Source organism: Osmerus eperlanus, chromosome 6, assembly GCF_963692335.1.
Source record: "Osmerus eperlanus chromosome 6, fOsmEpe2.1, whole genome shotgun sequence".
Taxonomy (NCBI): Eukaryota; Metazoa; Chordata; class Actinopteri; order Osmeriformes; family Osmeridae; genus Osmerus; species Osmerus eperlanus.
In genome coordinates, this window is record NC_085023.1 from 11,843,888 (window position 1) to 11,864,276 (window position 20,389).

The window sequence follows — 20,389 nt, forward strand, 5'->3', positions numbered from 1 at the left end:
ATCCTGCCCTCCCCCTTTCCTGACATGGGGAGGATGGTCTGATTTAGTGTGGGACTTGGCAACCTGGGAACAGACGGCCCCCCTCTGGTCTTTGTGATAACAGAGGAAGCGGAGAGCAAGCTTCCTCTCGGCGCAATGGGGGCCGGGGGAGCCTGGCCGGGTGTGTGACTGTGCCTTTCACGAGATAACAAGTCCCCCCTCTACCTGGCTCTCTAATTAAAGCATGTGTGGGCGCACACACGGTGCCACCCAGGGTGCATGGTCTCATACTGGATGCATGCTCCACACGTCACACCCCACTTTGCACACACACACACACACACATACTTGCATTCCCACGTCAGCGCAAAGACATTCGAGTGCATGTGTCCCATGTGCCGATTCGTGAACTGGGGCCTAATTTATGTTGCTCTAATGGGTTTTGTGCACACTGTGCTGGAATGACATCATGGTGCGTGTATGTGCGGCGGTGCTCAGCAGCCTCGGCGTTCGTCCTGCAGGTGTTCAGCGAGCTGTCAGACCCAGACAGACAAGGTCACAATCATAAAGCAGCAGGTTGGGGGCCCGGGCGGTGGCGACTGGCGGCGGGTACAGAACAGGAGAGTCTTAAAGCACACCAGACGCTGCAGTGTTTCTCCACAGAAAAAAGAAGAAAAAAAGTCTGGTTTCAATTGCTCCGGCTGCCCCCCCCCCCCCCACCCACTACCCCTCTTTCCTCTTGAAATGTTTGTGCACAGAGCTCTGCAGTCCTGTTGCAAAGCCTCAGAGGAGGAGTCTGTGACAGAAGGGGGGGGGGGGGGGGGGGATCACAGGAACGGGAGAAGAGGATCATGGGTAGACTGAAGCCACCCGTCCATCACAGCGGGAGAAAGACATCAAGTGCTCCCATGACGACCTCCCCCCCACTACCCCACCCATCCACCCTGAGAAGCCACCCTGTTCCAATCCCCCGTGAGACAGACAAGCTCAATCACTGTTTCCCCCCCTCCCGGTCCCCAAACAGCCAAACTGGGAACAGAGCAGGATTGACAGGCAGCCTTTCACGCCCCGCTGCCCGGGGAGGAGCGCGGGACCAGAGAGGAGGACAGGAGAAAGAGTTATTTTAGAGTTCTCTTCCCCTGGAACAGATTTCATGTTCCAAATGAGGGGGGCTGTCGCTGTCTTGGTGTGTGGGGTTGCATCAAATTCCCCTTTTTTGCTCTGTTAAATTGCTGCACCAGTCCACACTTGACCGGTGGGGATCTCATTCTATTATGACTGTAACTGTTAGCTGCTCCTGGCATTCTCTAATCCCTGCTCTCCTCTCTCTGTCCCCCCCCACACACATCCCTTGTGGTGTGGGGGGTTTGAGTTGTCAGCACCTGCCTGGTCGTCGGTCAGCCAATGCTGGACCTGGTCGCGAGTCTCCCGGTCCTGTCCTACATCTATAAAGTTGAATAATGGATTTTGGTGTTTTAAAAACCCATCGACACTGTATGACTATGTTTAGCCTGTGTTCTGCTCCTCTCTCTCACCAACCGTCTCTGGAGGAGGGGATCCCTCTCTGAATTGCTCCTCCCAAGGTTTCTTCAAAAAAAAATTCTCCTGTTGAGAGTTTTTGGGGAGTTTTTCCTTGTCTTCCTTGAGGGTTTAGGTTGGTTGAGGGGCAATTCTATGGGCATATGTGAAGCCCTCTGTGACATGCTTGCGTGTAAAAAGGGCTATACAAATAAATTTGTTTTGATTTGAGAAAGACGGGTTTTACCCTCCTCTCCGTTTCCGGTTCTCCCTCCTGCACAGCGGTGGGATTTGGCTTCTAACACCCTGTACCGCTTGGCAGGAAGTTAGAGGTGGGGGGAGGGGAGGAGGTGGGGGGGGGGGGGGGGGACATGGCCGTAAAACGTCATGAATCCAGTCTTCTTGTTTTGGAGCGCATGACTTACTGAGTTTTGAGGCTTTGTTACCAGCAGTATTTCAGTGTTTTTAGGTAGTCTCCCTCATTTGTAGGATGTATATGGGCTGGCCTACTCTTGTGGTTGTTATTCTTACTCTGTTATCTATGTTCTGAGTTCCTGTTTAAGATGGAGAAACACAGACCAATTGTTCATGTTGGTCAACTCCTTGTGTTGTCATTGCCAAGCTGGAGGCTGCTTTGTATTGTAGCAACTGAGGTTGCGATCATAAAGGTCATATTTATAAATGGGCACATTGTCTTGTTAGTTGCCATTTGATAGATTATTTTATTTGGCCAATCGCCCTTTCTGTGAGAGTGAGATACTCTGGTCTTGTGAGGCTATCAGGGCTCAGTATAATTTATTTTGTTTATACAGTCTTTTGTAACCTTTATCAAAATAATATTACTCTGAGTAGTGTTGTTTATGGAAGTATAAACAAAAATAATGCTGTCGCTTTGAACCAAACTGGTGCTGTATTGTCTTTGATTGAGGAACCTTGTTTTCCCACTTAAATCTGTACACAGAAAACACAAGCATATTTCGCCATACTTCAAATGTCATTTGTGAGTTCAATCAATAATAACCCTGAAAATGTAGTCCAAGTGCCTCAGTCAGCAATTTGTGCTCAAAAGAAAAAATACGTTATGAGTTGGATTAGGCTGGGAAAGAAACAGGTGCCTTGTGCTGGAAGGTATTTCGAGAAGTTGTTTCTTTTGTTGCTCCACGGAGCTCTCATATTTATTATTAATGCACCTCTCTGGTGTAATTGTTGGGCTGTAATATACAGTCAGTAAATGCCATTTCCCTGAAAAGTCATAATTAGGAATATGTATGCAGAAAGGTCACTGGGTGGAACACTGAGGGGGCTACAGTTGCTGAGTAATGAACTGTCAGACCAACACCAGTAGCTATGTTTGGCATATGTAGCTTTACGCTCCTGTTTCGCCCGCGAGACAAAAATGCTGCCTCCCCCTTCCTCAGTTACGACGCACTAAATTCTAAAAAATATATTTTTTAGACGCTACACATGTTATACATCGTTGGAAAGCTACGATTCTTGTGCTTCCATTGAAATAAACCAATTCAAGATCAAGTCGCAATAGCAAGCAAAGTCAACGTCTTTTTCCGGTGAACATTCCTTCAACAATGCCAAAGAAAAAAGTTGTACTCACCCTAAGTTGTTCAAATAGGTCCAGGTGTGCAAATCATGCCATCAAAACTTGATCTGCGTAAGTCCCAAGGGTTCAAAGTATCTAACCATGTAAAGTAATTCGTCCAAATACAATGTTTTACGTTCATGAATAGCCATTATCCTTTGTTTCATTATGCAAGTTAGCCGACGGAAGAAACAACTTGTTCACATAAAAGTGTTATTTTCTCCGATTTATCAACGGAGTATTTACAAAATGAAGGTCTCAAAATGTCCGTTGAACCCTCCCCTTTTGATTGACACCTTGTTCGACCCAATAGGAGCTTCCATGCCCCGTTGACAGCCCTCTAAAGCCAACTAGGTCTGTGCGTCCTGCCCCCCCCCCGCCCCCCCCCCCCCCACACTCGTTCTAAACAAATTTCTCGAACTGGCTTCGACTGGCTCTGAAATTAGCTCGTTAGCCTTGTAGCTGACAGCTAGCTGAAAATGCCAATACCTCATTTGTATGCGTCTGTGGAGCCTTCAAAATAACAGTCGATTGCGCAATATGGTTGACAGAATCAGTGTTCTTTGTGCGCCAATCCTTGGAATCAGATAAAGCACTCCAATGTGTTCATGCTTCAGTTTTTGTGTTTCAGTATTACTAATTAGGGATTTAGCTATTATATATGATATTTCTAAGTACCAGAGATGGGCCAGAGATAACAATTATGAAAAATAATACCTTTTTATTTGACCTTGACCTTGGTTACAAAGGGTCATTTTGGAGTCTCCAAAAGACCCTTTTAGAAAATTCCTGGATGTACTCTTATAAAAACATGTGTCAAATATGAATATATTGTGGTATTATGTTTGACTTTTGATTTGAATTGGGTAAGGCTTCAACCTGTGGTCCAATTTAGTCTTCCAGATAATACCTACCACCTCTAGGCCTCTTCAGGCCTCTGTTTTCAAAACAAAATCTAGGCGGAAATAGAAATTTTCACTTTCCTTGTGTTCAAGCTTCTATTACTCAACACTAGAAGGACTGACAGGGGTCCTGACAACAGGGGACATAACTTCAGAGTGTCAGCTTTCAAAAGAGATCATTTACATGCATGTACTCCAAATGGTTCAAGAACAGCTTCCAATTTACTTTGGGTATGCTGTTTAGGCGTTTTCAGGCAAATTTAACAGGAACATGAAAAGGTTAAAGGCGTTCTTTGAAAAGTGTCTTTTTTCTTTTAACTGTCTAGGTTTAGGGAATGAACTACTCATACCTCTCCTACTTTGGTGCTGTAGGTCGAATCCATTCAATCTGATCATGGTTCTGAAGTTAATCCCCGTGTGCACATACATTTCTGCTGCTGTGAGGTTGTATAGACGTTTCCATATTTCATTAATATAGTAATTCAAGTGAACATTAAATCATTTTTAGTCTTAGTTTTGAGTTCATTCTTCAATCGCCTACCACACACAAGCAGCCATGTCGTGGTGGTCTCCATGTTCTGCCTGTGGTCTTCCAGAACGTTCCTCACACCATCCTCCCATGTATGCTTTGAAGACTGTCCACTGGCCATGCAGGGACCAAATGGGGCATCAGTCATCCAGAGTTCTGCCCTCGAACAATCCTTGTTTGTCATTAATGGAAAAAACGATTGCACCAAGCCAACTGGAAATCCAATTTCAGGATGATGTTGATGTTCATCCCGGAAAGAAATCGTCCTAGCCCTCATCCTCCCTTCTGACTTGGACCCAGAATCGGGCATTCAAATGCAAATTGCATCGACATGCATCGAATGCAGTGCATCTCAAGACGGGGCTTGGCATGAGGCATATTTATTCTGCCCGTATCAGCTAAAGGTATTAAGCTGTTTATTCTCGTCAGTTTTTGTGAAATACTGGAAGATATTAGCAGGTTCCTGATTGACACATTATATTTTGGGGGCGGGGGACAGAGGAAATTTGTATCCAGATTCCGGAACATCAAAGGCCCATAGCCGAGAGCTCCCCGCTGTAATCATGAAAGCAGATCACTGTTGTCGCCTTTGATTTTGGCTCCTCTTTATACATGCGCTCCAATGACATGAAGTGAGTCATCACAGATGACACATTTTCCTGTACAATACCCTATAAACCATGTACCTATGCTAACATTTGAACCTTTTTGAAATACTTACTGAATTACAATATTGCCTTTCATTCAACACAAGTTAGACAGAGAACATTATGTGCAGATTTTCAGCAACAAGGACACCCCGTGAACTAACTGTTTTAAAACTGCATTTTTGCAGAAGGTATTGTAGGTACTGTGGTTAAAATGAAACTCTTATTGGTTGTCCACACTCAAACTCCAAGACAAGGTTATTTTGTATGCTGCTGTCTCATATTGAGTTGTGCAGGGGAGGTAATGACTTAGTCGACCCTGTTTGTCAACTTGCTGTGGAATTGGATGAGGCCAGATGCAGTTTATATAGACTAATGACAAACAACCTCGGCAGACAGAGTTTGCCGGCAGTGAGTCTGTTTTGTTTATCTCCATATGTCTTGTTTTTTTTGCCGTCAATTTACAGGTAAAGATGTATTTCTGTCCGTCTGCATTTTGGTTGTGTCACTGTCATAGTGTCTGCACTCGTGGTCCCCAAGAAAATGCAATCAGCATGACTCACCACGTCTGGATGGTTTCTTTTGTCTCGTAAAAAAAATAAAAATAAGAAAAAGGAAAAAAAGGTCGTAATCCTCTCAAACCCTCGCCCAATTTTCTCTCAATTCCTTACACATGGAGCCAAATGAAGCCTCTGCAGCTACAACTCTTATCAACTTATTATTAATTACACACCATCATAGCCTGCCAGGCTCCAAATCACTCCACTGGAGTCTGGTCTTTGTACCAGGCCCTGAGATTAGACCACCAACCCAGACATGATGACCCAGCACATGCCTGGACCATAACTATGTCCCGGCTTTCTATTTCACGAGCCATGGGTATTCTTTTTCAAATATATTTCGAAATAAAGACTGTTATTGTTGTGACAAAAGTAAAAAAGTCTGGACCAATTATCCTCGCTGCAAAACAAATACCTCTTTCTCCCCGTAGCGGGGAGAATGTGGGCTGTAGCCTAGTCGTGTGGGTGATGGAATGACCTGTCTCGCCTGAGGGAGACTGGAGAACGAGACGATAACAATTGGATGAGGGTCAGCTGTGGCTCATTTGGCGTGGCAGTCGCAGAGTAGTGTTTACCCGCGTGTCCCTTGTCTTCCTGGATGCCCCTGGACAGCTCTCATTGAGCGCCTAATGACCCCCTCGGCCTCCGTGTAACCTGTCAATACTAACAGGATGGAGACAAAACCAAGAACTAAACCAGATGCCAGCAAGAGCTACATTTACTTATTGAGCACACAACCAATACTTGACTGAGTTTGCTGTCTGTGTGTTTTGATTTGGTTTCCTCCCCCTCTCTTTCAGACTATAGTGGACCACTTTGAGACCAAGGGCTGCCCTGTGATGGAGCGTCTCAAAGCCTTCTACTGCTGTCAAGCCCCACCCAGATGGGCCGTCCAGGTAACGTCCCTCAAACATACCCGTCATCTCGAGCTAAGCTTTCAGATCACCGTTATTCATTATCTCCGCGCTCAATCGTCGGCTTGAGGAAATATAAACTGTAGTTAGCGTATGGCACTCACATCGGCGGCATAACCCAAGGCATGGCTGCCTGTGATAAGATAATAATTTAGGTCAGGCTTATGAGTGAACACCCAAGTCAGTTAATTATAGAACGGGACCCATTTCCTTTGATCCCTCACACCCAAGGTAGCCCCAGTAGTCCCAGGCCGGTGACTTAAGCGTTCCTTTGTAACATTGAGACAATGCTCTTTCAACCTCTCACCTCAGGGTCCCCTTCACCTGAGCCCCCACCACCCCCCCCATCCCCGCCTACTAGGGAGGCATCTATCACCAGCGGTCTCTGGTCATTCTTGATTAGGCGTCAGAGGGCTGGTCTAATCTGGACACCGTGGCGCTCAGACCGTACGTCTGTCCGCCTCTCGTTCACGCCGCCGTTGCTTCCCAAGGCCACCTCAAGGCTTCACGGCTCCAGCCTTTCACACGCGCACTACGTCTTTGTCCTCCGCACACGGGCGCCAAGTTAGGGCCCCTCAGGGCACAGCCTGCACCGAACTCATTTTATTCTATAATAGTGTGTGTGTGTGTGTCTGTGCACATGTTCCAGAGAGGAGTGTTGAGTTATTATTGCTTTCGTTCGCCTGTATTTGGAGCCGGCAGAAACAGTTAGTGGAGTGTGGATGTGTTTGTGTTATTCCAGAACCTCTGTTCCCCTCTATCCTGTACGCCCTGTCCTCAGGCAGAGTAGAACCGTCAGCTATGGAATATTTACAGTAGCTTTGTAAACCCCACACATTCAACTGCTTCCAAATGGTTCCTCAAACCGTTTGCTAGAGTGAGTTTGTCCTTTGAACTGCCATATGAATGCACCTGTTTTCTCCCGCATCTACAGTCCCAGGATTGTGTGTGTTAATGGAGTTATCCAGCCCTGCACTCCGCATGAGCGAAATTGTCATTCACAGCTGACTTGCGTCTTGTCTTGAGGTGTGTGAGCGTTTGCCAGTGACGCACGTGTGCTAGCAGAAGGGAGACCACTGGGCGGTAGAGATACAGGCAAACAAAGGAGAGAGAGAGAAGAAACCTGGCTTTTGGACAGAATAGTGAGGGAAGGCGGGCGAGAGACAGTTGTGACCAGAGGTGAAGGAAAGAGAGCTTTAGCGACGGACGGAGGGAGGGAGGGCAAAGAAAGGGTGAGAGTGAGCGAGTGGGAGAAGACGAGGGAGCGAGAGCGGAAAGGGGGGAGATCAGCGGAGGAGGAGACGTTGCCCAGGCGCCGTGTAATAACGGCGAGCAGCAATAAAGCTGGAATTGAAGGCAGCCTATTGTCGCCTGGGGAATTGAACGTGCAGACGAGGCAGAGACGCGCAGGCCGCTGTGATGCGTTTTCTCGGCCCAGCATGTAACAAAGTCTGTGTCTGCTCGCAAAAGGAAGTTGATGGGTTGGGTGTACGGCGGCGGTGGTGGTGGCGGGGGTGGGGGGGGGGACAGAAAGACGGCATGGTTTGCTAATATGGAATGATTTCAGAAATGAATACATCCCCTTCCCATGTAATGAAATGCTGTCTCCGGGCCAGTCCTGTTTTAATGAGTAATCAGGAATGGCAGGGACTCTCAAGACTGTTTCTGGGAAAGGGAGGGGCCATTAGTGGCACATGATGCTACCTCACGTAGCCCAAGAGCCTTTGCGGTTCCCATTTGCCATTGGCGTCACGTCCTGACTCCCATGTCTCCCTGATCATGTGACCCAGGTCGTTCACAAGGAGGAGAATAAATCCTGATTTATGGGTCTATCATTCTCTCGTGGAGCACGATATGTCACTTCTAGTATCTGCAAGTGTGCCAGGGGGTGGGGAGCTGGGGATAAAAACCAAGTATTCCACGATTGGATCTTTGACAAGAAAGGTTTTGATCCATATATGGCTCTCCTATTTGACATTAGTGCAGACTTGACTGATGGTTGAGATAGAGACTGGGAGGGGATTCAACTAGGCTACCTTAGCTTAACGCTCTGTTCACTGTCACATACTTGGAAACACACTATCCACTACTGTGAACAAGTGTATTTCCAAGTATGTGGCCGTTCTTCCAAGTGCGCCTTTATGTGTTTGTACAATATGCGTATATGTGTGTGCACGTTGGTGTGTCTGTGCTTACCCATAGTCTCGCCAAGTTCCACTTTAAGAATTACCATCCTCCTCCCCCTTACTACTTATCATCCTCCTCTGCCTGTTCCCCGGAGATATATCAGGGTTCATTAATTACCTCAGCCTCTCCTCAGCCAGTGCGTGTAAACAATCTAAAATAAAACTATTTACATCTCCCTCCCTTGTTTTTGAAAGACCACATTTATTAAATGTAAATACAAATATGTAGGAGAGAGATTTACCTTTAGCTGAGGAGGTTTTTTTATTTTATTGGTTTTTGAATTTGAATGAACAGCAAGTGTGTGGGGGGGGGGGTGAGCCCGCAACCTAACAGTGAGTGACAACGACTGTGAGTTTATGTGGGATGCCAATGTGTTTCTCCAGCTGCCTCGAGGCACAAACCTGGGCCTGCATGTGGGTGTGCAATGGCCGCCACAGGTATCCAATCACAGCAGGCCCCATGCCCTGGCCTCAGCCAACTAGAGAGCTAATAGACCAGGGGGGCTGGAAGGAACGACTCACTCAGAGATACCGGGACTGCGCAGCGGGGGGGTGGTATGCCATGACTCATCTCCTGTCCTCTGTCTCCCTCCGCCTGTCTCCCCCTCCTGCAGAAACAGCTGGCCAGCCTGTTGACCGACTTGGGCTGCACCAGCTCAGCTCTGCTCATCTACGAGAAGCTGGAGATGTGGGAGGATGCTGTCATCTGCCACGAGAGGATGGGTCACCATGGCAAGGTGCAGACACACACACACACACACTATCTGAGAAGCTAAAGAGAGGATAATCTGGCCCTCGCTGGCAGGATTGGGTTAATGGAGTTCCTTCTTTGCTTCGTTCCATCGGTAGGTCTCTCTTGTCAGTCTATCTCTCACACACACACACACACACACCGGTTTATCCATGTGTGTGGCTGCAGCAGGTGCCAGACTCACGAGTCACAGAGAGATCGGGCTGGGTTTCCTTTGGCGTTATTATTAACCCTGATTCCCCCCCCGGGACGCACACATGCACACAACAGAAATATGGCATGTTTGGTTTGGATCAGTTGCTGAAATCTCCGAGGGCTTTCAGTTCTTTGGTTAATGACATCGGCTCAGTAGCAGCTGACTGAACATCTGCCAAGTTTTGAGACTTGACATTTTCTTTATCAGTCGAGTTCCACAGAAAAGACTCAACTAGCCGTGATGTGATAGGTTTCCAATGCACGTTTTACATTGGGTTTAGTGTTTTACCGATCACCAAACTGCAAGCCAAAGGACACGATGCTGTTTACTGATGTATGATTTATGGGTCCGTTTCCAGTGGTCCAAGTCTTTTGATGGCATTTCCTAGTTCCCATTTTTTCTCATTTGTGAAGTCTCGATGTTTACACAGGTGTATCCCCCCTCCCTTCCTCCCACGACCTTAAAAGTCCTCACAATTGGATGTTGCTGCGGTAATGAAGCGAAGAGGGAGACTGGTACAAGGAAGTACTTACGACAACCTCTTCCTCTCGCCTCCCTGCACCTGTCAGATGAGGTTCTGTCAAGCCATGGCTAAAACATGGAAGTGACACACAACAAACAGCCATGAGGAGGGGGGGGGGGGGGGGGGGGGTAAAAAAAAACAAAATAATAAACGGCGGCCATTTTGGAGATGTTCTAGTGGCGATGAAAGCCAGAAAACTGCGCCGGCAACTTTGGGATGCGCTCCAGGAGAATGACGTCATGGCCATCTGGTTAATTGGGGGTGAGATTCTCACAGTGCTTTCCTTGCCTCTGCGGCGTTCACTGTGTGCTCTCTCAGTCATCGACCCGGCTAAGTGCCCTCCGAAGGAAAGTGGGATGCTTCTTGTAAATGCTCTGTAATCGCTGGTTTCAACATATCAGCCCGTAAAACAAGAGCGCTTGCTTATGATGGGACACATACACTGTACTCTGCAAACATGCACATTGACACACACGCACGCACAAACGTATGTCCCTGTCTTTTGTCTAGGTAGGCGGGGCTAATTTGCATTCCTCAGTCCCTGAATGGGATTCCTACAGGCCTCAGTGCCTCCTTATTAGATTACAGCTACCATTGTCTTCCAATCTGATTATCCACTTGCATTCTGCTCTATCAAGTCAAAAAACACTCCTCCACTTTCAAAACTGCCTTGGCCTGAACCCCTCCATGTAACATGATAGGGAAAGAAAGTAAAAAGGAAGCCAGGCAATCCATTTGTCTGGAGTTAGTTGGGTCCCTTCCAGGAAGTTCTATCTCACTCTGTGTCCGTTAAACATTCTGGTCGCGTCGGTTCTTTCTTTTCTCGCTCTACCTTTCTTTCTGAGTGCAGAGGACAGACGTGGGTGCACCTGCATAAAGGGATTGAAGAATGGGGGAGAGAGTGAGCTATGATCTATGTTCCACTCTTTGTTGAATCCACCCATGCCAACCTGTCATGTAAACCCTGGTTCATTCCCAGGATGCTAATAGCTGAAAGCTTAAGATTGATGAATGTACCTTCATTTTGAAACATATACAGCAATCTTGGCGAATGTCCCAGGCGCCTTTTTACTGCGCAGATCATTCATATATGACTACCCCCGGACCCTTGCTGTTGATAGTGAGAGTTCCTATTCACGATAGGCCTGCTAATGCGCAAATGTGGTGCAAATTCTTTATATATTCAAATTCTAGCTTTTGAGCATTAGGGTGAGCAGTTTCAAGGAACGCCTTAGAAAGTTTGTGGACAGACGGCTCACCGGGTAGAGCATGTACCATATGAGATGAGGCTTTAACGCAGCGGCCAGGGTTCAATCCCGTCTCGGGCCATTTCTGCGTGTCTTCCCCTCTCTCTATCTCTCTCGCTCTCTACCCTGCATTTCCAGTCTTTTCTCTAAACATCTCTGTCCAACAAAGCCCAAAATACATATTTTCAAAATAAAGTTTGTGGAGAACAATAAGTCTGTGCTCATGAATGAAATTGTATCCCTCTTTTTTCCCCTCCATCCCCACCTGCTTCACTCACAACGCCCTCAGTCTCTGCCTCTCCCCCAAAGAGCACACTGGGTTTTATGCAGTGACCCAGCTCCTAGGTTACGAAACGAAAGTCACAATCAGCCCCCTTTTTCCCCATTCAATATACTTTCATGTCTTTCCATGCCTTTTCTTGGATGTTGAAAACTCCTTCGAAATACCCGAATGGCCACAACTATTCTGCTAGGCCCTTTTGTCAGCATCATAATTCTCACAAAGACTTGTCAAAGCCTGGCCTTGGATGGCGACCGTCCGCGGTGAGCGTGTGGTCTGGAAAAAGCCTGGAAGAGCTGATTTTGATTTGATCGTGATCGGCAGCGCTCCTACCAGTGATGGGATCCCCAGAGGACTGTATATAGATGAGGAAACAAATGCAGAGGAAAGTATTTGAAAATACGACCGCAAATTGATGGCTAGCAGCCTCTTTCAGAAATTCTCTTTTCTTTTCTTCCTAAATGGGTTATTGGCAAGTACGGTTTCTAATATATGGTATGTATGAATTGGGGGTAAATGCAGATAAATGCAATATGAGAGAACGGGAATGACCATATCAGTCACATGGCAGCCACAAAACCGTTTTGACCGGTTAGATGATTCGCAATTCAAATCTGTGCGAAAGAGACAGACCCTTGATAAGATCAGACTTCAGTCCAAAGCGATTTCCAGCAGTATGCTAGATAAGGGTGCTGAACCCATCCAGACACAGAAAACAATTTACATAATCGGTTTCACTTTCTTTGTTCACCGTTGCTGTTGTCTCCGCATCATAACCATGTCTCTCGATAGGTTCCTATTAAGATATAGTCCTGGATTCTAAGATTAGCATGGTTGTGTCTTTCCTGGGGGGCGGGGGCTCTGTGGTTGGATGGTTCCAGGTGCTCTGCGGTGTGGAGAGCACCTGGAACCTCTGGGGCTCTGGGGCTGTGGCCTGGCCTCAGCCCCAGAGAACGTGATCCAGCTAAGGAACGCAGCGAAAACCAAGAGCCCCTCTCGCCCAGAAGCCCTCACCCAATGCCGCGGGTGGACTGGCGCGCTGCAGCAACAACAAAAGGACTAGTCAAACCAAAGGGAATAAAAGAGGGATAAGAAACTCCATCGCTATTCTAGTCAGACGCCCGTGTTTTCACTCTCATTCCTAAGCAAACCTCAGCCCTGTTGGAGATTCAGTGAATATTTGGGCCAAGCTTGGGTTTGTACAGAAGTATGATATCCGAGCTGTACCATCACCAGTTTCAACATGTTCGTTGAGCCATTGGAGAGGCGGCTCACCGGAGGGCCGAGACGAAATCAGAGCCAGTTGATTCTCAGGAAGGAGGAATGCTGTGTTGGGGGCTATCAGGGTATCCCATCAGCGGCGTCCACCTCCCCTCTCCTGCCTCCCCTCAGTCCTTTCCATCTCTCTGGTTTCCTCTCACCGTCCTTCACGACCCCCCTTCTCCCTCCCTCCAGGCGGAGGAGATCTTGCGGAGGGAGCTGGAGAAGAAGGAGACGCCCAGCCTGCACTGCCTGCTGGGGGACGTCCTGCGGGAGCCGCAGCACTACGACCGGGCCTGGGAGCTGTCGGGCCGGAGGAGCGCCCGCGCCATGCGCTCCAAGGCCCTGCTCCACCTGCGCGCAAAGGAGTTCCAGCAGTGTGCCGAGTGCTTCGAGCAGTCGCTCCGCATCAACCCCATGCAGGTACTTTGGGGGATGTTCCCCTTTCCATCCTGGTCGAGTGGGAGGTTTAAGATGAGGGGGAAGGAGTGGAACTGAAGGGTGAGGTCGGAGGGGGATTGAAAGAGCAGTTGGGGAAGGAGTGGAGGTGGTTGGGCTAGTAGAGCGAGGGAAGGGGAGAAGTGAAGGATATATGGAAGGAGAGAAAGGGCCTCGTGTCCGTTTCACTTCCGGCTCCTGGCGGGGGAGACAGGAAAATGATCCTGTACAGGACGGTTTCCTGTTGAACCCCTCTCTTTTGTCGTTTGTTCATATTTAATACGGGGGGTATTTCTGCAATAGGATGTTTTACTTTAGCTTGTTTTGCCACGTTGACCTTTTGTTAAATGGAGTTGTTGAAATACTGCTATGAAAACACTCTTCGAGCCGCTCTCTTAAGGAATCGTGCATTTTTGTGGTCTAATGGCACACACAAACACACACACACATATCCTAGTTCATCCTAAGCTTTCTAGTGTTTGGGTAAGAGCAGACATACAATGGTCTGTCTAGGTGGGTAGAGAGAGAACGAAAGCTTGAGAGAGATGGAATTCTAAAGACCTGACACCTCCACCAATCTGGATGGGGGGGGGGGCGGCTGGCTGTCAGTCACAGACCTAAGGGGGGGGCCCTGTCGTCCTGCCACTCTCCCCATCTGACAGGTGGGCTTCAGCCCAAAGTCAACACCTCTGAACACCACCACAGGAGGGTTCCTCCCCCCTCCAACACGCACACACACACCATCTCCCCTGTGTGGCAGTTGTCAGCATGGAAGTGACGGATTCATAGCAGGAAATTTCTAAAACATACACCCCAAGTCGAGCATGGTGTTATTTTATTCAGGTCAAGGCGTGAATTAATATTTGATGCTGGTTTACACTCCCAGGTAAGGTAAACCGAGACCCAGGTCGCCCATATTCTCCAACCAAATCAGCTTCTACCGAATGAAACGATTCCGTTATTTGATGTTTTTCTGAACTCGACCTCGTCTGTGTGTCTGTAGCTCGGTGTGTGGTTCTCCCTGGGCTGTGCCTACTTTGCCCTGGAGGGCTACGCGGGAGCTGCCAAGGCCTTTAAGAGGTGTGTGGGACTGGAGCCAGATGTAAGTACCGCACCACCGTTGTCTCTCCCACGTGGGCTCTCGCACACACACACGTGCATTATAGGAGGACGAGCTCAATCACACGAATGCTTTGGGGGACAATGCCATTTCACTCTCACTGCCTATACCCTCCTGTTTCTATTATCTTTAGTGGTGCGCACATACACACTTCACACACTTAAACTCAGGTACACTCCCTGCCTACAACCCAGCTATAATACCAGTGGTCCCCAGCAGTCTTTCCAATTCAGCTTAATGATCCGTGAGATTTGTGTGTGTGTGTGTGTGAGAGTGTGTGTTTATCTGTTTCTCACCATTGCCTTCCGAGCCAATGTTCTCCACGAGCACCCAGCAGAAGAACATTTGGGCTGCGTGGGCGGGGCCATCTGCCGCCTCCTAAACAGCCCCCCCCCCCCCGTGCTTGCGTGTGTGTGTAAACGTATAAATTGTGGTTTCTCCGCCTCCTTCCTCCCTCTCATTCACTTGTTCTTCCCCCCCCCCCACCCCTCTCCTTTAGAACGCAGAGGCGTGGAACAACCTCTCCACGGCCTACATTCGCCTGCGCCAGAAGTGAGTGTGCACCTGGGCTGGTAGTGGGTGGGCTGTGGGGTGGGTGGGCTGTGGGTGGGCTACTGTGACACGTAAGGGGAAGCACCCCGTTCTTATCGTCTACCTCCCATAGAGGCGGTTCTGGCGAAACACGTGTAAATATGGGGGCATTTGATTACTGTTAGCTGCCAAGACGGCTCTTTTTACTGCCTACTTGTAAGTCATGAGAATAGGACAAGTGTTTAGAATGCATGACTCGAGCATGACTAATTCAAGTATTTTGGATTCGTACGATAAGTAGATGGTACATTTTTGCCATGCTAACATGGCAGCTGCTAAAAACGTTGAAGTTGTATAATATTTCTGTCAGTATTATGGGAACTAAGAAGTTGGACCCTGGAATGTGATTAGCATAGTTCTCTAGATCCATGTCTCAGGTAGGGTTGAGGCTAAGTTCAGGGGAAATGATAGGAAGGAAGCAGCAGATGAGGTCACTAAGCAGCGCTTTAGAAGACTGATGCCTGAGACCTCAATGTGCTCTCCCTGCACCAGTCTCCCTGAGGTCCACAAGCTAGCCACCTTCCTCGAAACAGGCCATGTCACACACTAGACAGAGTTATGTGTGTGTACGTACGGACGCACACACAAACACACACTCTCCTCCTTTCCTTTACTCTTCAATCGCCCCCCCCCCCCCCCATTTCTACGTGCGTGCGCGCACAAACACACACACACACACACGTATAAAGGATTCAGACACCAGCGGCCCTCTCAGCTTGACAGTATTGATTTTGAACCAGGGGCAACAGACACTCTGTCAGGGAGAGTGGAGTGAGCCAGGGACTACCGAGGAGATGTCGTCTAAGGAAGGACATTACAACACTTATCAAACGCCACATCGGCAGCTTGCACCGACAACACTGATAGCACTGAGTCTCTCACAAGTCGGGGAGGATACTGAAGCCTTTTTTTCCACACATGAACTGGATCCCCTTGCTTTGCGGTGACTCCAAACACCCAATGGGTAGTTGCAAACAGAGAGGTAAAATGACACCGTCATTATACCGCTTCAGGTAAAATCACACCGTCATTATGATTTCCCCCGCTTGTGCCAAATACCTCGAACCTGACCCCAAAACACTGTTGCTAACCAGCTTTGTCAGGCTTAAGTCAATTAGCACATTCCTGCCAAGAACACACACACACTCTTATTTCACCTGAAAAGCCACACGATTCCTGACAGAGGTGCTCTGATAGACCTGGAAGGGTGTCTTGGGGAAACACTTTCTCACTCCCTCTCTCTTTCTCTTTCTCTCTCTCTCTCTCTCTCTCTCTCTCTCTCTCTCTCTCTCTCTCTCTCTCTCTCTCAGCTCTCAGCCCTTGTTCAAATCAGCCCTGTGCTTTCAGGCCTGAAATTAAAAAGCGACGAAGCTTCTATTAAAACCTGGTTAGCGCTGCTGATAATTCAGCCAAACCCTCTCTTCTCTGAAGAGCCTGGAGGTGTGTGTGTGTGTGTGTCTTTGCGTACACCTGTGCGATGTGTGTGTCTTGAGGTAGATCAGAGTGAGTGGGAGGATTCGGATTCTGTATGGTGTCTGGAGTCTCTAAATAGGGGGGGGGGGGGACACCATGGGCAGCTTTCGGTCAAACTTACCTTTGTTCTACCTGGCAAGAAAATGAGAGGTTTGGTCATTTGTAATAACACTCCTCACCAGGTATTTGATACCGTAAAGCAGATTTGAAGCATCACCCCTTGAATTAGTCGTCTGGAATTAATCACCTCTATTTTTGCTCTTTCTCTCTCTGTCCGGTTCTCTCTGACAGGAACAAGGCCTTCCGAACACTGCAAGAGGCTCTCAAGTGTAACTACGAGCACTGGCAGATCTGGGAGAACTTCCTCCCCGTGTGCATCGACGTGGGCGAGTTCTCCGAGGGCATCAAGGCCTACCACCGCCTCATGGACCTCAGGGACAAATACAAAGACGTACAGGTAGCTAGGTTACACCCGGGAGGCCTTCAACATGCACTGCTCTGCTTGTGCTTCAAGCTGCACATAATGGAACACATGGACAGGCAACTTTGATGGCGTCCCTCTCAAAATATCAAATCAGTATAGGAGAACCACATTTGGCAGACATCAGTCTAGTGCCTCCCTTAAATTTCCCTTTGAGGGCAAATGATTAAGAATGAACACTGAACTGAGATCTAAAGTCTAATAAGATTATTGTGACAAGGAAGTTACTAGAACCTTCAATAACGTCCCGCTCACCCACACCTGTTAATCCGTTAAACCAAGTTGAGGCTCCGCCTCGGTGACAGGACAGGACATCGTCGCACCCCCGTCTGCCTTTGACGGCGTGTCTTTAATGCCAGCCGTGTGTGTTTCCTCTGCTCGCTCCCTCTGCCCAGCCGCCACACCTGTCCTTACCGGGGCTGACGGGCTGTGGTTATCTCCTCCGGGGGAGCGTGTCGTTGATGATTCGAACACCGTACTTTGTGTCTCATGCTCAACATCACATGCACGGTGTACTCCCCTCGGCCACCATTTTAGTTCCAGTCCTTAACTCTAGGCCGAGAGAGAGAGACCTGGGGAAAGAGAAGGGGATTTAAGAGGAGGGAGCGTAAAGATGAGGGGCTGGGATAGAAGAAGGGATGTGGGGGGGGGGGGGGGGGGGTGTAGATCTAGAGAATCTTCTCCGGGGATTGAAAAATATGAGGGTAGTTCGAGGCTTCCAGCTAGCTGTTGGAGAAGAGCTCCAGGCAACCACCTGCTAGGGTCTCTCTTATCCTCAGGCTGGTCTGGGGTTGGGGTTGAGGGAGCTGGCTGGTTTCAATCTGCACAGCCTACTTGACTTCATCTGACGTTCCTTTAAACTCATCTCCGTGAGCCCTGCGATGAACAAGGAAGTCAGCATATTGCAATTGGAGTCTTAACAACAAGAACCTTGTATATTCCCCGCTTTAATTTCCCTGTTGTATTATAAACCGCGTTCTGTTTTCCTCCAAGGCTTATTAATCACTTTCAGATGATTTCTTTTTCAAAACAAACCTACAGAATGTTATTCAGCAAGCATGCTAAATAGAAAAATGTGCAACATCCTCGAAATAAACAAGCAAAGAGACCATATTATTTCACCCCTCCAATTTCATTCCGAAAATATATGCAGTTCTTGTAGCTTTGGTTTAGAGCAATTAACTTTAAAGAGGAAATGTCTGTTTGGCCACCTGGATGTGAACAAAATAACAAACAAGGCACTTATGAGTGACAGCAAGTGTGGACCTTCTCTGGGATGTGTGTTCTTGAGGCTGGGGTGCTCCAATCCACTCTCGTTCTGCTCTCACCTCTCCTCTCCGGTACACAGACACCAGACCTGGCTTTGGAATCACTTCATTTTCTTACTTTCCAAAATGAGTTTGTTTTTCTTATTACATGCCCTCTCTCAGCCCACTCTCTCTCTGTCTCCCTCTCATCTTCCAACTCTTCATTTTTTTGTGGCTGTTTCGTTCTTTATTTTTTTTGTCTCTCCCAGTCTCAATGGATTTATTTCTGTTTGGAGAGATGCCTGCGCATTCATCAATTAGGAGAAGAGAGACGTAAAAAAAAAAAAAAAGCACAAGTTTGAAAGGTCAGAGCAGCTTCCCCTGCAGCCTGGAGAAAGATCTCAACACTGTAATTGGGATTTTTAATTTGCATTCTTCACAACACGCGTTGCTCTTGTAAAAAAGAAGGGGGGGGAAAAAGGACCGTCTCTCTTCTTGGCCTCCTTTTTTCTGTTGCGTCAGTGAGGAAGGGAGCCAGTCTCTTCGGTCCCAGGTCGTGTGGCCTTCAGAGCAGCACATTCAAATGTTTCCGTTTGGTTTACGAGTTGCTTAAAGCAGCAGCCTGCTATCGTAACTTCTCCTGCCACCAGCACTGCGTGCTTAGTTCACCGGTTCTATTTTAGGTTGAGTTGTCGTGACGTCCCCTCGTTCTGAACGGTGCCACCTCTACCCGCCACACTTTAGCGTGGTTTCACTCAAACCGTGCACATTCGGAGCCGCGTGTATATTTGGCGTGGGTATTTTTAGGAGCGCCTGACTCACTGTCTTCTGATTGTGGCTTGAACAGGAGGTGAAGCGATTAGCGCCGTACCTCCCGTCGCCGCTCCCAGATTCTTTCTTTGAGGCGCTTGTTTGTCAGCCAACATCTCTGACGATCCCATCCCTCCTGGCCTAGATCTTTCTGTTTATCTCTTCAGTTAAACTGAAGACTGTTGATTTCCGAGATCCCCACACCCCGCTCGGATGGTAAAATGTACAATACCGAATGACTGAAGAGGGAAGAGTCCCCATTGGTTCCGGTGGATTCCTATCCTTTGGAAGCTGTTAGGGGGGAAAGGGGGGTCACTGTGGAGATAGCTGAAGGGCCAGGGGACCTCTGTGTCTTGTGTGCACACACATCTCAGAGGGACCCTCCATCCTCCAGGAGGGCAAGAGACTGTCATCTCAGCACTGTAGTTATGGACTGGACACGCACACGCACCCCTCTGCTCATACTGTATTTAGGAACAGACATACAGGCACACGCTTCTTTAAAGTTGCATACAATCTCGCACCCCAGATTCTCTTTTTTGAGACAGAGGAATGTGGTTTGTATTTTAAATTTGCCGTTCCCCAAAAATAAGACAAAACCGTCACCGTTCCCTCGTCCGCTCTCGTTACTCCACACACATCCATCATTTCCTCGTCCCTCCTTTCTTCTGTCTGTCAAGAGGAGCACAATATTCTCCCTCTTCATTTCACACTATAACCGGATACAGCAGGAATCTGCCGGAACAATCCATACACTTTCCCCTTCGAGGTGTCGCTTTTCTCGGCATTGACCCAACACAAAAAAAAGTCCCATTTAAGGGTTTAAATTGTTACACATTTTCATCACCACGGACAGAGAGATCAGATGGATCAATGGCAGAGTCCTTCCAAGCTCAAATTACCTTCAGGGTGGTATGGTGGCCCAGTGGTAGAAGAGAGCTGTCAATCAACATTAAAGCTCAGCACCCTCCCACGCACACACCTCTCACACACACACACTGTGACTTCCACCAGCTAGGGTGACAGCTGCCCGATAAGGCACATCAGCCCCTGCTCGAACCTGAATTGGAGAAGGAAACCCTGTTTATCAGACATGGCACCTCCTCTTCCTTGGTACCAGGATGTACAGTACACGCCAGCTGC

At 48.1% G+C, this 20,389-nt stretch overlaps 1 protein-coding gene across 1 annotated transcript in view; it reads left to right on the top strand.

The window, feature by feature from the left end:
* Positions 1-20,389, top strand: part of ttc27 (tetratricopeptide repeat domain 27) — a 65,701-nt gene that overhangs the window by 38,405 nt on the left and 6,907 nt on the right. Inside the window, exons 11-16 of the mRNA XM_062463497.1 lie at positions 6,530-6,625; positions 9,444-9,566; positions 13,282-13,509; positions 14,528-14,626; positions 15,144-15,196; positions 17,000-17,165. Coding sequence (XP_062319481.1) covers positions 6,530-6,625; positions 9,444-9,566; positions 13,282-13,509; positions 14,528-14,626; positions 15,144-15,196; positions 17,000-17,165 — 765 coding nt within the window. The remainder of the gene's footprint in view (positions 1-6,529; positions 6,626-9,443; positions 9,567-13,281; positions 13,510-14,527; positions 14,627-15,143; positions 15,197-16,999; positions 17,166-20,389) is intronic.